The 19,351-nt window shown below is 34.9% G+C and overlaps 1 protein-coding gene across 1 annotated transcript; it reads left to right on the forward strand.

The window, feature by feature from the left end:
• The first annotated feature begins 6,144 nt into the window (after window positions 1–6,144).
• LOC145617604 (protein SOSEKI 5-like) lies at window positions 6,145–10,468 on the forward strand. Its single transcript, XM_081672322.1, has 3 exons — window positions 6,145–6,741; window positions 6,835–7,770; window positions 9,912–10,468. The coding sequence occupies exons 1-3, from the start codon at window positions 6,449–6,451 to the stop codon at window positions 10,072–10,074; spliced, it is 1,392 nt and encodes a 463-aa protein (XP_081528448.1). The 5' UTR covers window positions 6,145–6,448; the 3' UTR covers window positions 10,075–10,468.
• Window positions 10,469–19,351: the final 8,883 nt, after the last annotated feature.

The following is a 19,351-nucleotide window of genomic DNA, read 5'->3' on the forward strand; positions in this document are numbered from 1 at the left end:
AAAGTGTTAAAATAATAAACAAGTATATATACTTTTCTTCAAAAAAATATACTAATATTTTAAAATGACCTATGTTTAGAATTATTATTACTTGCGAAATCAAAAAATTAAAGTAATTGCTTGCATATAAAACAAAAGTGCTACGAATATGAATGTCTTTTTATTTATTGGAAACAAATAAAATCTTCTTGGACTGTAGGCCTGTTCTTTTGAGTTGAATTGTACTTAACAGAAACTACTTAAGATAAGCTAAATTGAACTTATTATTTATTACTTAATAATAATAATATTACATCTGTTTCATTTTACTGTAATTTTGGAGTATTGTTTCTGTAATAATAACTTATTTGAAAAAAACGACCCGAGGTCCCGTTCTCTTCAGATTAATTTCAGTTCAGTTTTGTTCAGTTCAGTTCAGCTTCAATAAGTTTAGTTTAGTTCAATTCAGTTCTGTATCTAATTTTCCTCTCATAAACAGTTCCATTCAATTCAGTTTAACTTGATTTAGTTATTAGAACAGACCTTGAATTGAGAGAAGTTCAAAAGACTATTTCACTTGAGCAATATGACTACTTTTATCAATATGGCCTAACTTCAAAATCATCTTTGTCCGTATCTCATGTAGGTTGGACACTACTACTTCTACAGTGAGTTCTACTTGGAATTGGACTAATGTATAAAGGGTGAGTGATAGAGTGTAGGACTTTATCTATAAAATGGGCTGTTGATGTGGGCTTCCTTAATTATAGTTAGCGGGTATCCATTTAGACATTTGTTGGACCAAATATTGGGCCCGTTTTTTTTTATATAAAATCCCAATTTAGCTTAGGCCATTCTCTTTTTTGCTTGAGAAAGGATTTTTTTTTTTTTTTTTTTTTTTTTTTTTTTTTTTTTTTTTTTTTTTGCTGAGATATAATTTTGTTAGGATTAATTTTTGAACTTACCTTCTTAAAATAAAAAGGTTCGCTAGTACTAATGTATAGTCGTATAGGCAAATGATGTGGACGAATTATACTCTATGATGAAGAAGTTATTCCCTTTATTCATTAAATGGGTAGACTACGATTTATTTAGGTTTATCTTAAAGAATCAATTTCAAAGATCATAACTATCTCTCGTCTTTTAAAATTGTGTTTCCCGCCATATTCATGTAAGTATTTCTTTGGGATACTGGTAAATAAGCTCTGGTGAAAAAGAGTGTAGGATCACTTTTTAAAAGTGTGAAAATCAGCTTAATAATCTGGCAAATAGATTTGGTGTGGCCTCACTAATACTGTGATTGGACTACTCTAACAAATTTAATTGTGGGTGTGTTCGATCACTAATACCTGGATTTGACTACTCTTGTATTATTCACATGACAATGTCCCTCATTTTTTACCATCCTACTCTTCTTTTCATGATCGTAACTGTAGAATTTTAAAAATTTTAGATGGATAGAATTATACTACAGTATATGAAGTATCAAGTTCATACTTCGTATATAATTGGATACAAATATAATTCATAAATTGCCTGATCATTGTCCTGCTATTTTGTTTGTTTGTCTACTTTAGGAGGTTACTTTGTCATTTTAAATTTGTCTGGAACTACTGAATTTTCCATTATTGAAGATTCTAATTTGGGTTATTTCTAGGCAATTGAGATAAAAGATTGATTGCCTAATTGTGGTTATTAGTGAAAGATCATAGCTTTGTTATGGTTTTTACTAACCTGTCGCCACTAATTGTTTGGTTAGACAAAGGAAGTATCACATTCCGTGAAGTAAATAGTATTTTATCCTGTAGTAACCCATATTCTTGCTCTGCCTTTCTCTCTAGGTTACATGAATGAAAAAAATTAAGGTCCAACTTATTTTGCTCTCAAACAAATATTACTAGTACTGTAGTGTGGTAACTAATTGAGCAATTGCGTTAAAGGACTACCTGTTAATTGAAAAACCAATGCTTGAATGTAATTTTGTCTAATTTAGAATATCACTACAGTCCTTGTCTTTCCTAAATTTGAAAAAGTGATGCATGCTACTGCCCACTGGGCCATTGGAATATAATTATGAGCCTTTTAAGTGTTATGTGTTTTGTTTTTTTAGTTTGCTAAAACTTATATGGAACGAATCGATGAGCTGTTAGGGCCTGTTTTCATTAATTGAAATGAGCTAAACTAAACTGAACTTATTAGAGTTGAACAAAACTGAACTGAACTTATTAGAGCTGAACTGAACTGAATGAACTGAAATGAATATTTTATAAGAGAAGGAAATTAAGAGCTGAACTGAACTTATTAAAGCTGAACTAAACTGAAGTGAAAATAATCGTATGAGAATAGACCTATAACAACTTAAATTATTGTTGAGGGATGACTTTTAGACTTTTAGTCGCTAGAGCCCTATTAACTATTGTATAGGTAAAATTTGAGAGTTACGTTTTGGCAACTACATTACTCCGTATTAATTTAACCAAATGCAATCGACACAAACAAGTTTGAATCTACTCCCTCCATTTTATATGTTGTGAGCAATTCGGATAATGGCATTAAATCAACCAAGGTTCCTGCTTCTGTCATGGAGTTGAAGTATATAATCACGTGGAATTTCTCTTTGATCATGCATATAAGACGCCGTCTAGACTAAGGTCGACTATTCAAAATTCCGCCGATAAATTGGACTACCCACCGTATAAATGATCTGCATGAATTAAATCCCATGCTACACATATTTCCAAACACTCCCAAATCTTTGACAACTTTGGATTTTTTTGTACAAATAATAAAATGGACCCTATAAATATTATATTGGTCCCATTTATCAACCCTTGATTATTACTATACGAAGAGGATGTCTATGCTTGATAAATCAAGACTCAAGCCATTGATTTATCACAACTTACTAGAAGATAACCAGTCGTAATGTTCTGAATTTTCACTATATTTATTCAATTTATCTACGAGTAGTATATTTAAGAAGTATGTGTGTATTTTGGTGGCAATGTGAACATATATTATATTCTTAAAAAGTATTGTCATTTTTCTTGTTTTGTTATTGGAATTGGCTCATTAAAATCCTCTAAATTAATATGTCTCATACTCAATTTGTTTAACTCATTAGAATTAGTTTGACTTTTTGGCAAATAAGTTTTACACTAGATTGCATTTGTAAAATTGTATTAATACACCAGAATACAAAATACTTCTAAAATTGCTTTATAACAATACGTGAATGAGATTAACTGATGTGAATGTAAACATAGTTAAGAAAAGGCGGGGATAACACAAATACACAATGATCGGAGCTTGGGAAGAAGGAGAAAGAATTGAACTTGGTGTAGTACTTATTACTGTACGAGATGTACAATTTTAATACTCGGTACAATATATTGAAATATTTATCACGAGATTATGATAGTTTCAACTACTAGTACTCCGTATATTTTTACCCATACGGTAAAAGTGTAAAACAAACAAACATGCAATATGCAAATGCATATTTGCATGTAACTATGCACAAAAACATACGAGCAATCATTTTCTAGTTTGAAAACTTTGTTATTTCTCCATTTATGTCAATTTTTCTTAAGAAAAACCTTGCATTGAGCAATGAAAGTGAAGAGTATGAGAATCTCAACCTCTCTAAGATAGATTCTTACGCCAAAGATATAGTGCAGTTGATTATCAGAATCCTGATTATATCAAGGCCGTATGATGACGATGTCTCATCAATCAACAATCATTCATTTTAAATCTTTTTGCATACAAAAATGTTGAATTTTATGGACGGCAGTCAACGCAACCTCTGACACGTGTCTTTGTGGGCCTTGGGCCTTATATTAGCTGGACTGATGACATGTCAAGTCCATTTTATATTAATTTAATTTTGTTGGGGTTTGGTGAGACGTTGAGCAGCGCATTCATCGCAAGTAGCGACTTGAGTCAATGGTTAGGTGGCAGTCAAGTTTAAACCAAATGCTACTGTACTACTAGACACACCACTAGTCTAGTAGTCCTACTAGTACTATATTTAGTCAACGCTTTTTTTCAATTTTTATTTATTTTTAGTAAACCTTGTTTGAATTCTTAATGTGAAATCAAACTCTTTGCTGTAGATTCTCACTTTCTTTCTCGATCTCTTAGGACAAATTTAATTAACTATATTAGTAGGGTTTTGTGTTTTGTTTCAACTCATTATGGGAAGACTTTAGCATTTCGAGGTACTATGTGGTATATTTTCTTCTATGTTGCACATAAACAAAATTAGGAAAAGTGGCTTTTTAGTGAAATGATTGGTCAAAACTCAAAAGAAATTACTGTATTAATTTTGATTAATTGTGAGCAGCCCTATTACTGTTATTTTAGAGACCTTGGGAGTATATAGTATAAGTGGTCTATAGTCTATACATGTGTTGTTGTTCACACGTAATATTCGTTGTATACTCATACTTATGAGTATAAGGCCCTAATCTTTTCGACTTATTTTTAATTTAGTTTATTTTATCTCAACACGGTTTAGTTTCATTCAACTTAAAAGATTATGAGGGAAGTGTTGTATTGTTGCATGGAGTAGGTAACATTCTTGAAATATTCTCTTCTTAGAAAACTTTACTCCATATTTTAAACCATGTACGAGTTTTAATTTAATGAAAACAGAAATTTTGACATTTAATTTACTTTTTTTTTGCAGCAAAGTCTTCTTTGATGTTAATTGGGAGAAAGAAGGATCAATCCATTATTTTCAAATTTGATGGGTATTAATTTGATGGGTCGAGAGACCTAATAAATATTACTTGTGTTCTAATTCAAAATTCTTTTCAAAATAAAGTACTCCCTAACAAGATGAGTTAGCCTAATTCATTTGGAATTTTTAAGTCTTGGTCTGTTTTTAGTTGGAAATTTTTAAAATTTTGGTCTATTAACTGTTTGAAAGTGGGAAGAGGAAGCCCTTGATCGAGATTTTCTTCATTGATTGATGAAAAGTACAGTCAACGTATTACAATTGGTGTAGGTTTGTTACACATTTATGATGATACTAAACATCATTGGACTTGATTGATTGTTGTATATAGGGTAGTTAAATTTATAGTGCCTAATTATTAATTTATGGAGTACTATAACCCTATAATACTCCGTATAATATTTTTAAATTACTATTTTGTCAAAACTTAAATAGTGAAAAGTGGCATCAAAACAAACCACTATATAATTAATGCAATTGTAAAATGTAACAATACTTATAAACCATAGAATAACTTGATTTACAAAGTTTGATAAACCATTGTAAAAAGTCATGTCTAGTAAAATTATTATTATATGAAGTATCTATTGTGAAGGTCTATTAATAAAACCATAAAATTGTCGACATAAATGATTGAATCCACAGTGAACACTTCTACAGCGGTGTACTAGCCATGAATGAGGAAGCCTAGCTACAAGCTAATCTCATATGGGTAATCATGATTCTACTACTTAGGGCCTATTCATATTTACTGAATTGAGCTGAACTGAACTGAACTGATTGGAGCTGAACTGAACTGAACTGATTGGAACTGAACTGAACTGAATTGAGCTGAAATGAATATTTTATGTGAGAGGGAAATTAAGAGCAGAACTGAACTGAACTGAACTGAACTGAACTGAACTGATTGGAGCTGAACTGAACTGAACTAAACTGAAATTAAGTAAATGTGAACATGCCCTTATTAGTTACGAAATATTACCCTTATTGACCTTATGTTTGCATGATCTATTGTAAAATGTAAAAGACTAACAATTCTATAGTCGACGAGAGAAAGTTTTGCTTATAAAATTGCAATCAACTATGAAGGAAAATCACTACCATGTTACTTACTACAATACAATCCTTCAAAAATATACTCGTATTTATTAATCCATCGTTGTCAATTGACTAATTACATCTTAGCTTTCTTAAACACACAAAGTCACTTCTTGTATCTTAGCATTCACATGCAAAGTCATTGCACTAAACACCATCTAAATAAATCAAATGAAGTTATTATAAGATTAACCAATATCATTTAAATCAATCCCTTTCATAAAACATGATCCATAAAAATCAGACCACCAAACTAACCTCATTTTTTTTTTTTTTAAATCTCATCTTATTCTATTGAATTCAATTCAAATATAAGTTGAAAAAAAATGAATAAATACAAAACAAGAATTACTTGTATAAGAGCAAAAACCTCTGACCATAAACTCTGCCAAATTAGTACTGAATTTTAAACAAATTCCACCTTTGTTTTCTTCCTCTTGTCTCATTACATTCCTCCTTTCTCTCTCCTCATTTCTCCCCCTTTTTATTTTGAATCCTCTCTTCACTCCCCCAAACCAAACCTCCCTCCATTTTCCTCATTTCCTCCCAAAAACAAAAACCATTTATTAAAAAAAAAAAAAGGAAAATCATAATTTTATTTTTCAAAGCTTTTCTGATTCCTCATCAATGGCGGTAACATTGAGCAGAGGAAGAAGCGAGCAACTTCATCTCCAGAAATTCAAAGAAAAACAAGAAGATTACTCCAATATGAATATAAATGATCAACAAAATCAGCTGAAAAAATCAAGTGTAGTTCCAGTAGTTTATTATCTTTCCAGAAATGGTCAGCTTGAACATCCTCATTTCATGGAGGTTCCTCTCTCTTCTTCTCATGGTCTTTATCTCAGTGACGTCATCCATCGCCTCTATCTTCTTCGTGGTAAATCCATGCCTTCTCGCTACTCCTGGTCTTCCAAACGGTAATTAATTAATTAATCGCACTTAAATTAATAATAATTGATTAAATTGTTGATTAATTTAAATTAATGTTGATAATCTTGTTAATTTTTTAGGAGCTATAAAAGTGGATATGTATGGCATGATTTGGCGGAGAATGATTTCATACATCCAGTTCACGGAGGAGAGTATGTTCTCAAAGGTTCCGAGATTCTGACCGAAAATACAATTTCTTCGCCAACTGCATCCAAATCATCTGAAACGACGTCGTCTTCTTCAAGTGCGAAAAATACTCCGGCGACCGGAGATTCTGATTTTCCGGCGGTAGTGAGGAATCGCCGGCGGAATCAGTCTTGGGGAGCGATTGACTTGCACGAGTACAAAGTGTATAAAACTGAGTCAACTCACGAGTTCGCCGGAAAAGCTGCTGCTGACGCGTCAACTCAGACGGAGGAGAAACGACGTCGTCGGAAGGCCGTCGTTATAAAGGAAGAACCCGAAGAAGAAAGAGTCGAAGAAATGCAACAACAAGAACAACAGAGTACGGAGTTGAGTAGGGATGAGATTTCACCGCCACCGTCGGATTCAAGTCCGGAGACATTAGAGTCGTTGATGAAAGCTGACGGTAGACTGTTACTTGGTTCATCATCGACGTCATCAACTTCATTGCAAGCCGTTAATCAGGGTGATCATAATAATCAGACGATTGGGAGTTGTCCAAGTGGCAGAATGAAAGCGTCGACTGTTTTGATGAGCTTGATTTCATGTGGATCGATATCGTTCAAGGACTGTGGGGCGGTCGCGGTGAAAGACAATGGGTTTTCGTTGGTGTCTCATTGTAAGACGAGGGTACCACGTGGCACACATCAGGAGGGGCTAGTCGAGGATGGGGGTAATGAGATGATGATGGTGGAGATGGAGAATAATGTGAGTAGTAAGTTTGCGAAAATGGCGTTGGAAGATAAAGAGTATTTTAGCGGGAGTTTAATTGAGACTAAGAAACAAGAGCTTCCTACTATGCTTAAACGATCTTCTTCTTACAATGCTGATAGGTAAACACTCTTAATTTCCTTTTGTTTATTTGATTAGTATTTTTAATAAATTTTACGTGATTTATTTGGGTATGAAGTATACGTTTGGGTCATCTACTGTGTGAATGTTCAGTGGTCTAATTTAGAGTAAGTTAATATGACGTTTGAATATTACTCCGTACATGTTACTCGTTTGATAGTTTTGAAGGTACGATTCTCTTTATGTAGAGAATAAGCCATACGTACATGTTTTTTAATTATCGGGCAGATTTCTGTGTTCTGATCTTGTTGCAGCTAGAGTTTCGGTGAATTTATGATAGTAGCATAGTACCCATTCACTCTTTTTATGCTTTATAGATTTATTCTCCGTTATAAAGAGAGTATTTTTGTGCAAATCTTGTTGCTTAGGTGCTTATAACTTGTAAGGGTTTTAGATTGTTTAGTTGAATGACAATTACAGTATGATACTTGGAGCAATAGATTTACCCTTAATAATGATCACTTTAACTCTATTACTGTATGATTACTCGTAATAATTGTGTTCACGATCTTTTCACTTTGAAAGGACAAATAACAGTAGGTGATTGGTCCATAGTAATATATACTTCCTCCGTTTTCTTTTACTTGCAATACAGCCTTGTGGCACGTGTTTTGAGGTTGGGTTTATGTAATGTAAACGGACAAATTTTTCATTATGAATTTTACAAATGATACTTAACCCTATTCTAATTTTCGTGTAAAAATTATATTGATAAAATCGCTCGTTTACCCTCACTAATCATCTCCTAAAACTGCGTGCTTAAAAGGTGTGTTGCAAGTAAAAGAAAACGGAGGAAGTATATGTTTAAGATAAATTTGTATACGACTCATAATTTCATGCAATAGGTTTTTCGAGTAATAAGAACGAAAATGCATTAGTAAGGGTCTGTTTTCTTCAGATTATTTTCAGTTCAGTTCAGTTCTTAATTTCCTTCTCTCATAAAATATTCAGTTTAGCTCCAATAAGTTCAGTTCAGTTCAGCTTAGCTCAATCAGAACAGGCCCTAGATTAGTAACAAGTCTTGATTGACTACTGGCAAGCAAGTGGAGTTTACACAGATGATAAGCATAATAAAATTTAAAAAATGTGATGGTGAAGACAAATATTTTTGAGTTGTATAACTTGTAAGTAAAGGCCCCTACCCCTGCTACTTCAAAGGCTATCATATAGCGTTAACCTGAGGCCAGTAATTAGGTAGCCGTACTATCTTTTTTTGCAAGATTCCTGCTGATCTAGATCAAATTCAAGGACTATAGTATTTACTCCTATGTCATTATTAATTTTTTATGATATCATCTTTCTGTGTTCTGATCCCTGCTTTTATTTTACTCTTATCATTGATTTCTTTACTAGTTTCATCATTCAATTTTGCATTATCTTTTGTATGCTTCCGTGTTATTAGCCTCTTTTTGCGTTTGTTTAGGATAGCATAGTTAATAAAACTCTTGCCATTGTCCTTGTGGCCGAGGTTCGAACCCGGAACCTCTTAGATTGCATTGACTACTAAAAAAAACAAAGATTTTTGTGGATCTTTTGTAATGAGAACTACAGTAGCATGTGCCAACATTGGAGCATATGCATGCGTTCTCAGACCAAAAAAAATGTTACATTGCAGTTATATAATTATATTGGACCACAACAGTATCTATAGATTATATTATGAAAGTACCAGTTGTTGGAAAATGAGGTTTGTAATTGACTGATTGTCAAATGTGGTAAAATCGTGAAAGCGAAGGTGAAGAGTAGTTCAGAAATCCAGAAAGAATGCATTAGTATTTAGGATAGAGTAGAGTAACTAGGAACAAATCAAGGGGTCATGTTGGCCGCTTGTCACATGCTATGTTAGCCGACATCTCTTTCGTGTGTGAATTCTTATCCGTCCTGTTTCTTTCGCCTTTGTGCATTCACACGGAAAATAGGAGTGTTCATCTTTCACTATGATATGTGTGATTAAATCCGTGCTTGTTCGATTATAATTTATAATAACTCGTAATGAGCATCCAAAATGCTACTTGTGTTGAGGTTTGATTCTTATCTTGACGCGGTACAATTAATGCTTTCTTTTGGTATGATCAAAACGTTACATTTGGTTTTAACAATTGGATTTGTTTTTGTTATGTAGGAGTGTGCATATGAAGTTGGAGGAAAAAGAAGTGGAAGGAGTGAGAGCAAAATGCATACCGAGGAAGCCAAAGACTCAAACAAGTACTAGTAAGAAAGAATGTAATGCGGATTCTACTCGTGCTACCATCAACAATACTTATCAAGAGCGAAATCAAAATTAAGCGCCTTTATCACTACTAATTCCACAAAATTAATTACTCGGACTTTGAATATGTAATGTGATTTTCTCTTGTCTAACCTACAAGACTATTATTATTAGCGGTATATTATATTATTAGGAAGAATGATGGAAATTAATGAATTGGAAGGTTGAAAAATCAAGGGAACAAATGTTCATACGCCGTGACTAGTACCGGTGGATAACGTACGTTAAGATTGTAGGAATTTCTGTAGTAGACTAGTAGTAGCAACTGTAGTGGTAATTTTGGGAATTAGGGAAAGATTTTGCATTATAGAGATGTGCATGAAAAAAAAAAGGGAATATAAAAGCTCCTTTTTCATGTGAATTGACTTTTATCTATTGATTTTGGAGCTCTAAATTAAAGATGAACATAATTAATATAAATAGCTTGTCTTTTTTCTTTTTAGACTTTGAGTTTTGGGCCTTTTATTCTTATATTTCTCTCTTTTGGGCTGTTGGGTATGGGTAGTGGAAAATTTTAAGCAAAATTATGCATTGAATTTAGTGTTTTTAGTACAATTTAGCTGCAATAAAATATGATTATCATAGTGATTAGAAGAAAGTTGTTTTTATAAACTTCCTAGTTTGGAGAACATTGTGCCTTTGGAACCGGAGAGAAACATGGAAAAGCAAACACTTCTAAGATTGATGTACTCCACAGCTCCACTAAATTCAATGTCTTAGTAGTTTATTAGAGCTTTTTATAAGCTACTCGTACAATATAAAACTAGTAATGGATTGACAGATAGAAGTACATGCAATGCATTGACTAGAGTTGTCAATTCGGGTATTCAAATCGGGTTTGGGTCGGCTCAAATTAGGTCTCGGTTAAGTCGGGATCATGTTATGTCGAGTCAATCACTACAAGTTGTGAACGGGTAAAATGACTGTTTAAGGGCATATTGGATGGTTCCACCGACCCAACGAGACTCCCGGAGGATATTAGGGACCATGGTAAACATCTCAAAAAAATTTATTTCCAGGCGAAAAAAGGTGAAAAAATTACAAAATTGAAGGCTATAATACACGCTTTTCGAGGAAATTTTGAGGTTTTAGGGCCTGGTGGCGAAAATCCTTGAGACTTCAAGAGATGCATTTCGGGGTCATATAATGTCGTTTGAAACCATATATGATCATTATATGTTGTCATAAACGTCTATGGTAGGCTTGAGTTTAACAAAACGGGGCAAGTTGTGAACGGGTTAAATGACCGTTTTAGAACATATTGAATGGTTCCATCAACCCAATTGGACTCCCGGAGGATATTTGGACCATGGTAAGCATCTCGGCAATTTTTATTTTCGGGCGAAAAAGGTCAAAAAAATTACTCCCTCCGTTTTTTTTTATATGCATCAATTTAACAATTGCATTATTCACATACCATCATTGACTTAATTTTTTTACCTCTTAAAAATAAATAAATGTTACTTCCTCCGTTCTTTTTTACTTGACCTGCTTTGACTTTTACACTATTCACCACCCCTCCTTTGACCGTCTTTTATGAATAATATATAAGAAAAAATATATTCATGTGGGATCTTTTTGAATTCGTCTTACTAAATACTATCATAATATATAAATTTTATAATTTTACTTATGGGGAATTCAAGTTATTGATCGTCAAAGTTTTGCATTGGCAAGCGTGATAAAAGAAACAAGTCAAGTAAAAAAGAACAAAGGAAGTATCATATAATATATCATTAGATTTGTCATAATGTCTAGTTTGATAATATAATTTTGTTACAATTTTTACTAATACAAGATTAAAGATATTAACGGTCAAAGTAGTGTCTTGGCAAATGTGCCGGTAAAACTGATGCATATAAAAAAAAAACAGAGGGAGTACAAAATTGAAGGCTATTTGAGGAAAATTTGAGGTTTTAAGCCCGGTGGCGAAAACCCTTGAGACCTTAAGGGATACATTTCGGGGTCATAAAATGCCGTTTGAAACCATATATGATCATTATATGTTGTCATAAACGTGCATGGAAGGCTTAAGTTTACGAAATCACTACAAGTTGTGAATGGGAAAAACGACCGTTTAAGGGCATATTGGATGGTTCCATCAACTCAATTGGACTCCCACAGGGTATTGGGGACCATGGAAAACATTTTGACAATTTTTATTTTCGGGCGAAACAAGGTCAAAAAATTACAAAATTGAAGGTTATAATCCACGCTTTTTGAGAAAATTTTGAGGTTTTGGGGCCCGGTGGCGAAAAGCCATGAGACCTTAAGGAATACATATGTTGTCATAAACGTCCGTGGTGGGCTTGAGTTTACGAAATTGGTGCAAGTTGCAAACGGGTAAAATGACCGTTTCAGGACAAATTGGATGGTTCCATCGACCCAATTGGACTCCCGGAGGGTATTAGGGATCATAGTAAAAATCTCGACAATTTTTATTTTCGGGCGAAAAAAGGTTAAAAAATTACAAAATTGAAGGCTATAATCCACGCTTTTTGAGGAAATTTTGAGGTTTTGAGGCACAGTGACGAAAACCCTTGAGACCTTAAGGGATACATCTCGGGGTCATATAATGCTGTTTAAAACCATATATGGTCATTTATATGTTGTCATAAACATCCGTGGTAGGCTTGAGTTTACGAAATCGGTGCAAGTTGCAACGGGTAAAAGACCGTTTCAAGACACGTTGGATGGTTCCATCAACCCAATTAAACTCCCATAGGATATTAGGGACCATGGAAAACATCTTAACAATTTTTATTTTCGGGCGAAACAAGGTCAAAAAATTACAAAATTGAAGGTTATAATCCATGCTTTTTGAGGAAATTTTGAGGTTTCGAGGCCTGGTGGAAAAAAGTGTTGAGACCCTAGGAGATATATCTTGGGGTCATATAATGTCGTTTGAAATCATATATGCTCATTATATGTTATCATAAATGTCCGTAGTAGGCTTGAGTTTACGAAATCGGTGCAAGTTGCGAATGGGTAAAATGACCGTTTCAGGACATATTGGATGGTTCCTTCGACCAAATTGGACTCCGGAGGGTATTAGGGACCATGGGAAACATCTCAGCAATTTTTATTTCCGGACGAAAAATGGTCAAAAAATTACAAAATTGAAGGCTATAATCCACGCTCTTCGAGAAATTTTTGAGGTTTTAAGGCCCGGTCGCGAAAATCCTTGAGACCTTAAGGGATACATCTTGGTGTCATATAATGCCGTTTGAAACCATATATGATCATTATATGTTGTCATAAAATTCCGTGGTAGGCTTGACTTTACGAAATCCGTGCAAGTTGTGAACTGGTAAAATGAACGTTTCATGACAAATTGGATGGTTCCATCGACCCAATTGGACTCCCGTAGGATATTATGGATCATGGTAAACATCTCGACAATTTTTATTTTCGGGCGAAAAAAGGTCAAAAAATTACAAAATTGAATGCTATAATCCACGGTTTTTGAGGAAATTTTGAGGTTTCGGGCACGGTGGCGAAAAGCCTTGAGACCTTAAGTGATACATCTCGGGGTCATATAATGTCGTTTGAAACCATATATGGTCGTTATATGTTGTCATAAAAGTCCGTGGTAGGCTTGAGTTTACAAAATAGGTGCAAGTTGCGAACGGGTAAAATGACCGTTTAAAGACATATTGTATGGTTCCATCCACCCAATTGGACTCTCGAAGGGTACTTGGGACTATTGTAAACATCTCGGCAATTTTTATTTCCGGGCGAAAAACGGTCAAAAAATTACAAAATTGAAGGCTATAATCCACGCTTTTTGAGAAAATTTTGAGGTTTTGAGTCACGGTGGCGAAAAGCCTAGAGACCTTAAGGGATACATCTCGGGGTCATATAATGCACTTTGAAACCATATATGGTCATTCTGTGTTGTCATAAACGTCCGTGGTAGGCTTGAGTTTGCAAAATCGGTGCAAGTTGCAAATGGGTAAAATGACTGTTTCAGGACATATTGGATGGTTCCATCGACCCAATTGGACTCCCGGAGCGTATTAGGGACCATGGTAAACATCTCTGCAATTTTTATTTCCAGGCGAAAAAAAGTCAAAAAATTACAAAATTGAAGACTATAATCTATGCTTTTTGAGGAAATTTTGAGGTTTTGGGGCACGGTGGCGAAAAGCCTTGAGACCTTAAGGGAAACATCTAGGGGTCATATAATGTCGTTTGCAACCATATACGGTCATTATATGTTGTCATATACGTCAGTGGTAGGCTTGAGTTTATGAAATCGGTGCAAGTTGCGAACGTGTAAAATAAACGTTTCAGGACATATTGGATGGTTCCATCGACCCTATTGGACTCCAGAAGGAATTAAGGAACATGGTAAACATTTCGGCAATTTTTATTTCCGAGCAAAAAAAAGTCAAAAAATTACAAAATTGAAGGCTATAATCCACGCTTTTTGAGGAAATTTTGAGGTTTTAGGGCATGGTGGCGAAAAGCCTTGAGACCTTAAGGAATACATCTCGTGGTCATATATTGCCGTTTGAAACCATATATGGTCATTATATGTTGTCATATATGTCCATGGTAGGCTTGAGTTTACGAAATCGGTGAAAGTTTCGAATAGGTGAAAAGGCCGTTTCAGGACATATTGGATGGTTCCATCAACCCCATTGGACTCCCGGAGGGTATTAGGAACCATGGTTAAAATCTCGGCAATTTTTATTTCCGGGCGAAAAAAGGTAAAAAAAATTACAAAATTGAAGGCTATAATCCATGCTTTTCGAGGAAATTTTTAGGTGTTGGGGCCCGGTGGCGAAAATCTTTGAGACCATAAGGGATATATCACTAGGTCATATAATGCCTTTTGAAACCGTATATGATCATTATATGTTGTCATTAACGTCCGTGGTATGTAGGCTTGAGTTAACGAAATCCGTGCAAGTTGCGATCGGGTAAAACGATCGTTTCAGGACATATTGGATGATTCCATCGATCTAATTGGACTCCCGGATGATATTAGGGACCATGGGAAATATCTCAGCAATTTTTATTTCAGGGCGAAAAAAGGTCAAAAAATTACAAAATTGAAGGCTATATAATCCACGCTTTTTGAGAAAATTTTGAGATTTTGAGTCATGGTGGCGAAAAGCCTAGAGACCTTAAGGAATACATCTCGGGGTCATATAATGCACTTTGAAACCATATATGGTCATTCTGTGTTGTCATAAACGTCCGTGGTAGCCTTGAGTTTGCAAAATCGGTGCAAGTTGCAAATGGGTAAAATGACCGTTTTAGGACATATTGGATTGTTCCATAGACCCAATTGGACTCCCGGAGGGTATTAGGGACCATGGTAAATATCTCGTCAATTTTTATTTCCGGGCGAAAAATTGTCAAAAAATTATAAAATTGAAGGCTATAATCCACGCTTTTCGAGGAAATTTTGAGGTTTTGAGGCATGGTGGCGAAAAGTCTTTAGACCTTAAGGGATACATCTCGGGGTCATATAATGCAGTTTGAAACCATATATAGTCATTCTGTGTTGTCATAAACGTCCGTGGTAGGCTTGACTTTGGGAAATCGGTGCAAGTTGCAAATGGGTAAAATGACCGTTTCAGGACATATTGGATGGTTCCATCGACCCAATTGGATTTCTGGAGGATATTAAAAACCATGGTATACATCTCGACAATTTTTATTTCCGGGCGAAAAAAAGTCAAAAAATTACAAAATTGAAGGCTATAATCCACGCTTTTTGAGAAAATTTTGAGGTTTTGGGGCCCGGTATCGAAAAGCCTTGAGACCTTAAGGGACACATATTGGGGTCATATAATGTCGTTTGAAACCATATATGATCATTATATGTTGTCATAAACGTCCGTGGTAGGCTTGAGTTTACGAAATTGGTGCAAGTTGCGAACGGGTTAAATGACCGTTTCAGGACATATTTGTTGGTTCCATCGACCTAATTGGACTTCTGGAGGGTATTAGGGACCATGGTAAACATCTCGGCAATTTTTATTCCGGGCGAAAAAAGGTCAAAAAATTACAAAACTGAAGGCTATAATCCAATCCACGCGTTTTGAGGAAATTTTGAGGTTTTGGGGCCCGATGGCGAAAAGCTTTGAGACCCTAAGGTCATATAGTGTCGTTTGAAACCATATATGATCATTATATGTTGTCATAAACGTCCGTTGTGGACTTGACTTTACGAAATCGGTGCAAGTTGCGAACGGGTAAAATGACCGTTTCAGGACAAATTGGATGGTTCCATCGACCCAATTAGATTCTCGGAGGGTATTAGGGACTATAGTAAACATCTCAGCAATTTTTTATTTTCGGGCGAAAAAAGGTCAAAAAATTACAAAATTGAAGGCTATAATCCGCGCTTTTTGAGAAAATTTTGAGGTTTTGGTGCCTGGTGGCGAAAAGCCTTGAGACCTTACAGGATACATCTCTGGGTCACATAATGTCGTTTGAAACCATATATGGTAATTATATGTTGTCATAAACGTCCTTGGTAGGCTTGAGTTTACGAAATCGGTGCAAGTTGCGAACGAGTAAAATGATTGTTTCAGGACATATTGGATGGTTCCGTAGACCCAATTGGACTCCCTGAGGGTATTAGGGACCATGGTAAACATCTCGGCAATTTTTATTTTCGGGCGAAAGATGGTTATAAAAATTATTAAATTGAAGGCCCAGATGTTTACCACGAATCCACGATCCCTTATGCCTTCCGAGAGTTTAATTGGGTGGGTGGAACAATCTAATTTGCCATTAAAAATTTATTTTACCCGTTTCCGTACATTCCTCTTGTATTAGCTATAAGCTCTCACGGGGCCTTTACGTTGCTAGATACTGGTCATATATGGGTCCACACAATATTATATGATTCCAGGATTCATTCCGTATTGTTCCGTGAAATTCCAACATCAGCTCCCGACACCTCCTAAATCGCTCCGATTTCGTGTATTATAGTAAAGTTGTCGATTCGGGGTATTCAAGTCGGTTTTGGGTTGGGTCAAATTATGTCTCGGGTTAAATTAGAATCAGGTTATGTCGGGTCAATCTAGCCTCAGATTAGGTTCAAGTTCGGGTTGGGTCAATTTCAGTTGAGGTTATTCTGGGTCGTTCACCTTTTTGGATATATGTCGGGTTCAATTCGAGCCAAATTCTGATAGGATTCAATTTCAGTTTCGGATTGTGTGTGAGTCAGGTTTGAGTGGGTTAATAAATGGTACATTCGGGTTCGAGTTAGTGATGAGTTGGGTTTTGGTTTAAGTTTAATTTCAATAAATATCGATGTGCTCAAGTTGAACCTATATATTTACGCATCTCATAATTTGATCAACATTATTAAGATTTTATTAAACCTAAACATGAGTAATAGAGAACAAAAGGTATACAAGCTGAATTGGATTGTGGGTTTACAGATTTGTACCAGTATATAAGTTGAACAAAGGCATATAAATTTTATTAAACCTTTCATGATTCGGATACAGTTTCTAATTGGGTCGGGTACTAGTTCGGGTTCAGATTGTTGTTTGGTCGGATTAAATCGGTTGACGGTTACTCTCAGATTGGGAGCAGGTTCGGGTTCAGGTCAAAAAGTATTGGATCAAATCGATTGTCGGTTAACATCAGGTCAGGTTCAGGTTGGGTTACAGGTGACTAGTTTCACCCCATTGTCCGGATACAGGTTGTGTTCAGATTTTTACCGGTTCAGGTCGGGTTTTCGGGTCGAATCAATCTTTAACCGCTCTAGCATTGACACAAGTTATTTGTTCTCCTCATCTTATTTAAATAAGCTTCCATAAAAGTCTTCAGGTAGCTAATGTGGCTATTGTTGCTTTCCGGTCGTATAATTTTCTTAAGAAAGAGCAAAGCTATGCAAAATTATTACAAGTATTTTATTTTTTAAAAGAAAAAGTGGGTGCACATAAGTTTTATAAAGACTTGGAGGTTAATGGTAAAGTTAGCAAAACAACAATTTTGTTTATTCAGAAAGTTTAGGCCAACAGTTCAGGCCCATAATGGGCTGGTACGAAACTCGTTTACACTAGGTTAAACGGGCTTTGCCCATAATTCCGATCTGTTTTAAAGTCACGACTACTCACGAGTACTTGGTAGAATAGGCTAACATATTCACTACTCACTAGAGGGATAAATTAACTTGGTAGAATAGGCTATATCAAAATTACATTCTACTAAGACACATTTTTCCCATTTGATTAGGCTATGAATCAGAGGAATAAAAGGAATCAACCTAAGCAAACCTCCCTTGAATTGAGGAAGTGTAATTTTCATTCATTTGATCATCAAATTCATCATCAAGTACTATTAGCTTCTTCGTCTCCTTCGTATGTACCACCTCTTCCTCTTTCGAGTATTATGCTAAGCGTTGTAGGAAGAAAGGTTACAAAGAGTTGATGACCATAACAAATGATATAGCCTTAGCCCTCAATTCAAATCTCATACCTGTGAGATTATAATATCTGTAACACAAGAAACTCTAGTCAGATTTTTAATGATATGATATGATTATATTTGTTTGCATGTTGATTTATAGCTAACATATGATAATCAGAGGAAATATGTGATCGTGATGACATGAATTTTTTTTATGCATTGAAAAAGGAACGTATCACTGTTTAGCATATTGATTTAATTTCTTTTTTAAATAAAAAATACAACGATGAATTAATTTTGCTTTTAATATAATGCAAATGAGTTTTTGAAAGTATTTATGTTTAAGTTTTTAATAAGATGTGTAATTACACAAATGATATACCAGTTATATTGTTATAATTGAAATATTTAAGAAGAGAAGAAAACAAACTTGGTGAATTATTGCTGAAGCATGAAGACGATTCTCTATGAAATTGGTTTCTCCTTTTTTTTCTTTCTTTCTAACCAATACTCTTCGGTCAAAGTGACCATTGAAACTGGTTTGACTAAATCTGAACTTTTAAGGAAGCCTGCGGTTTCAAGAATTGGTTTGTCTTTTGGTTTTTTTTTTTTTGGTGCTCACGAGGGGCAAAGCCCCAAAAAAAAAAAACGAAAAACGAGAAACTAAAACTACGGGGGAATAAAACGTGGCATAGCCACACCTACTACATCATCATGTAAAATTCTCCCTAAAGCTAAAGGGGGGACTTGAATCAACTCCGTGGGGTTGTTCTGATTGACTCCTTGATTGGCTAACCAATCTGCAGCTCTATTTGCTTCCCTGTAAATGTGATGAACCTGTACTTGCCATTTATCATCATCTAGCATCTGCTTACATTTCGAGATAATATGGACTGCTTCCCCAA

The sequence above is a fragment of the Chenopodium album genome, chromosome 26 (genome assembly GCF_948465745.1).
Source record: "Chenopodium album chromosome 26, dcCheAlbu1.1, whole genome shotgun sequence".
Taxonomy (NCBI): domain Eukaryota; kingdom Viridiplantae; phylum Streptophyta; class Magnoliopsida; order Caryophyllales; family Amaranthaceae; genus Chenopodium; species Chenopodium album.

What these genes read in the sequence shown, in the direction of transcription:
- LOC145617604 (XM_081672322.1), top strand. Translation starts at nt 6,449, where the DNA reads ATGGCGGTAACATTGAGCAGAGGAAGAAGCGAGCAACTTCATCTCCAG. An exon ending in TACTCCTGGTCTTCCAAACG is followed by an intron (nt 6,742 to 6,834) that starts GTAATTAATTAA and finishes TTAATTTTTTAG; the next exon opens with GAGCTATAAAAGTGGATATG. An exon ending in TCTTCTTACAATGCTGATAG is followed by an intron (nt 7,771 to 9,911) that starts GTAAACACTCTT and finishes TTTGTTATGTAG; the next exon opens with GAGTGTGCATATGAAGTTGG.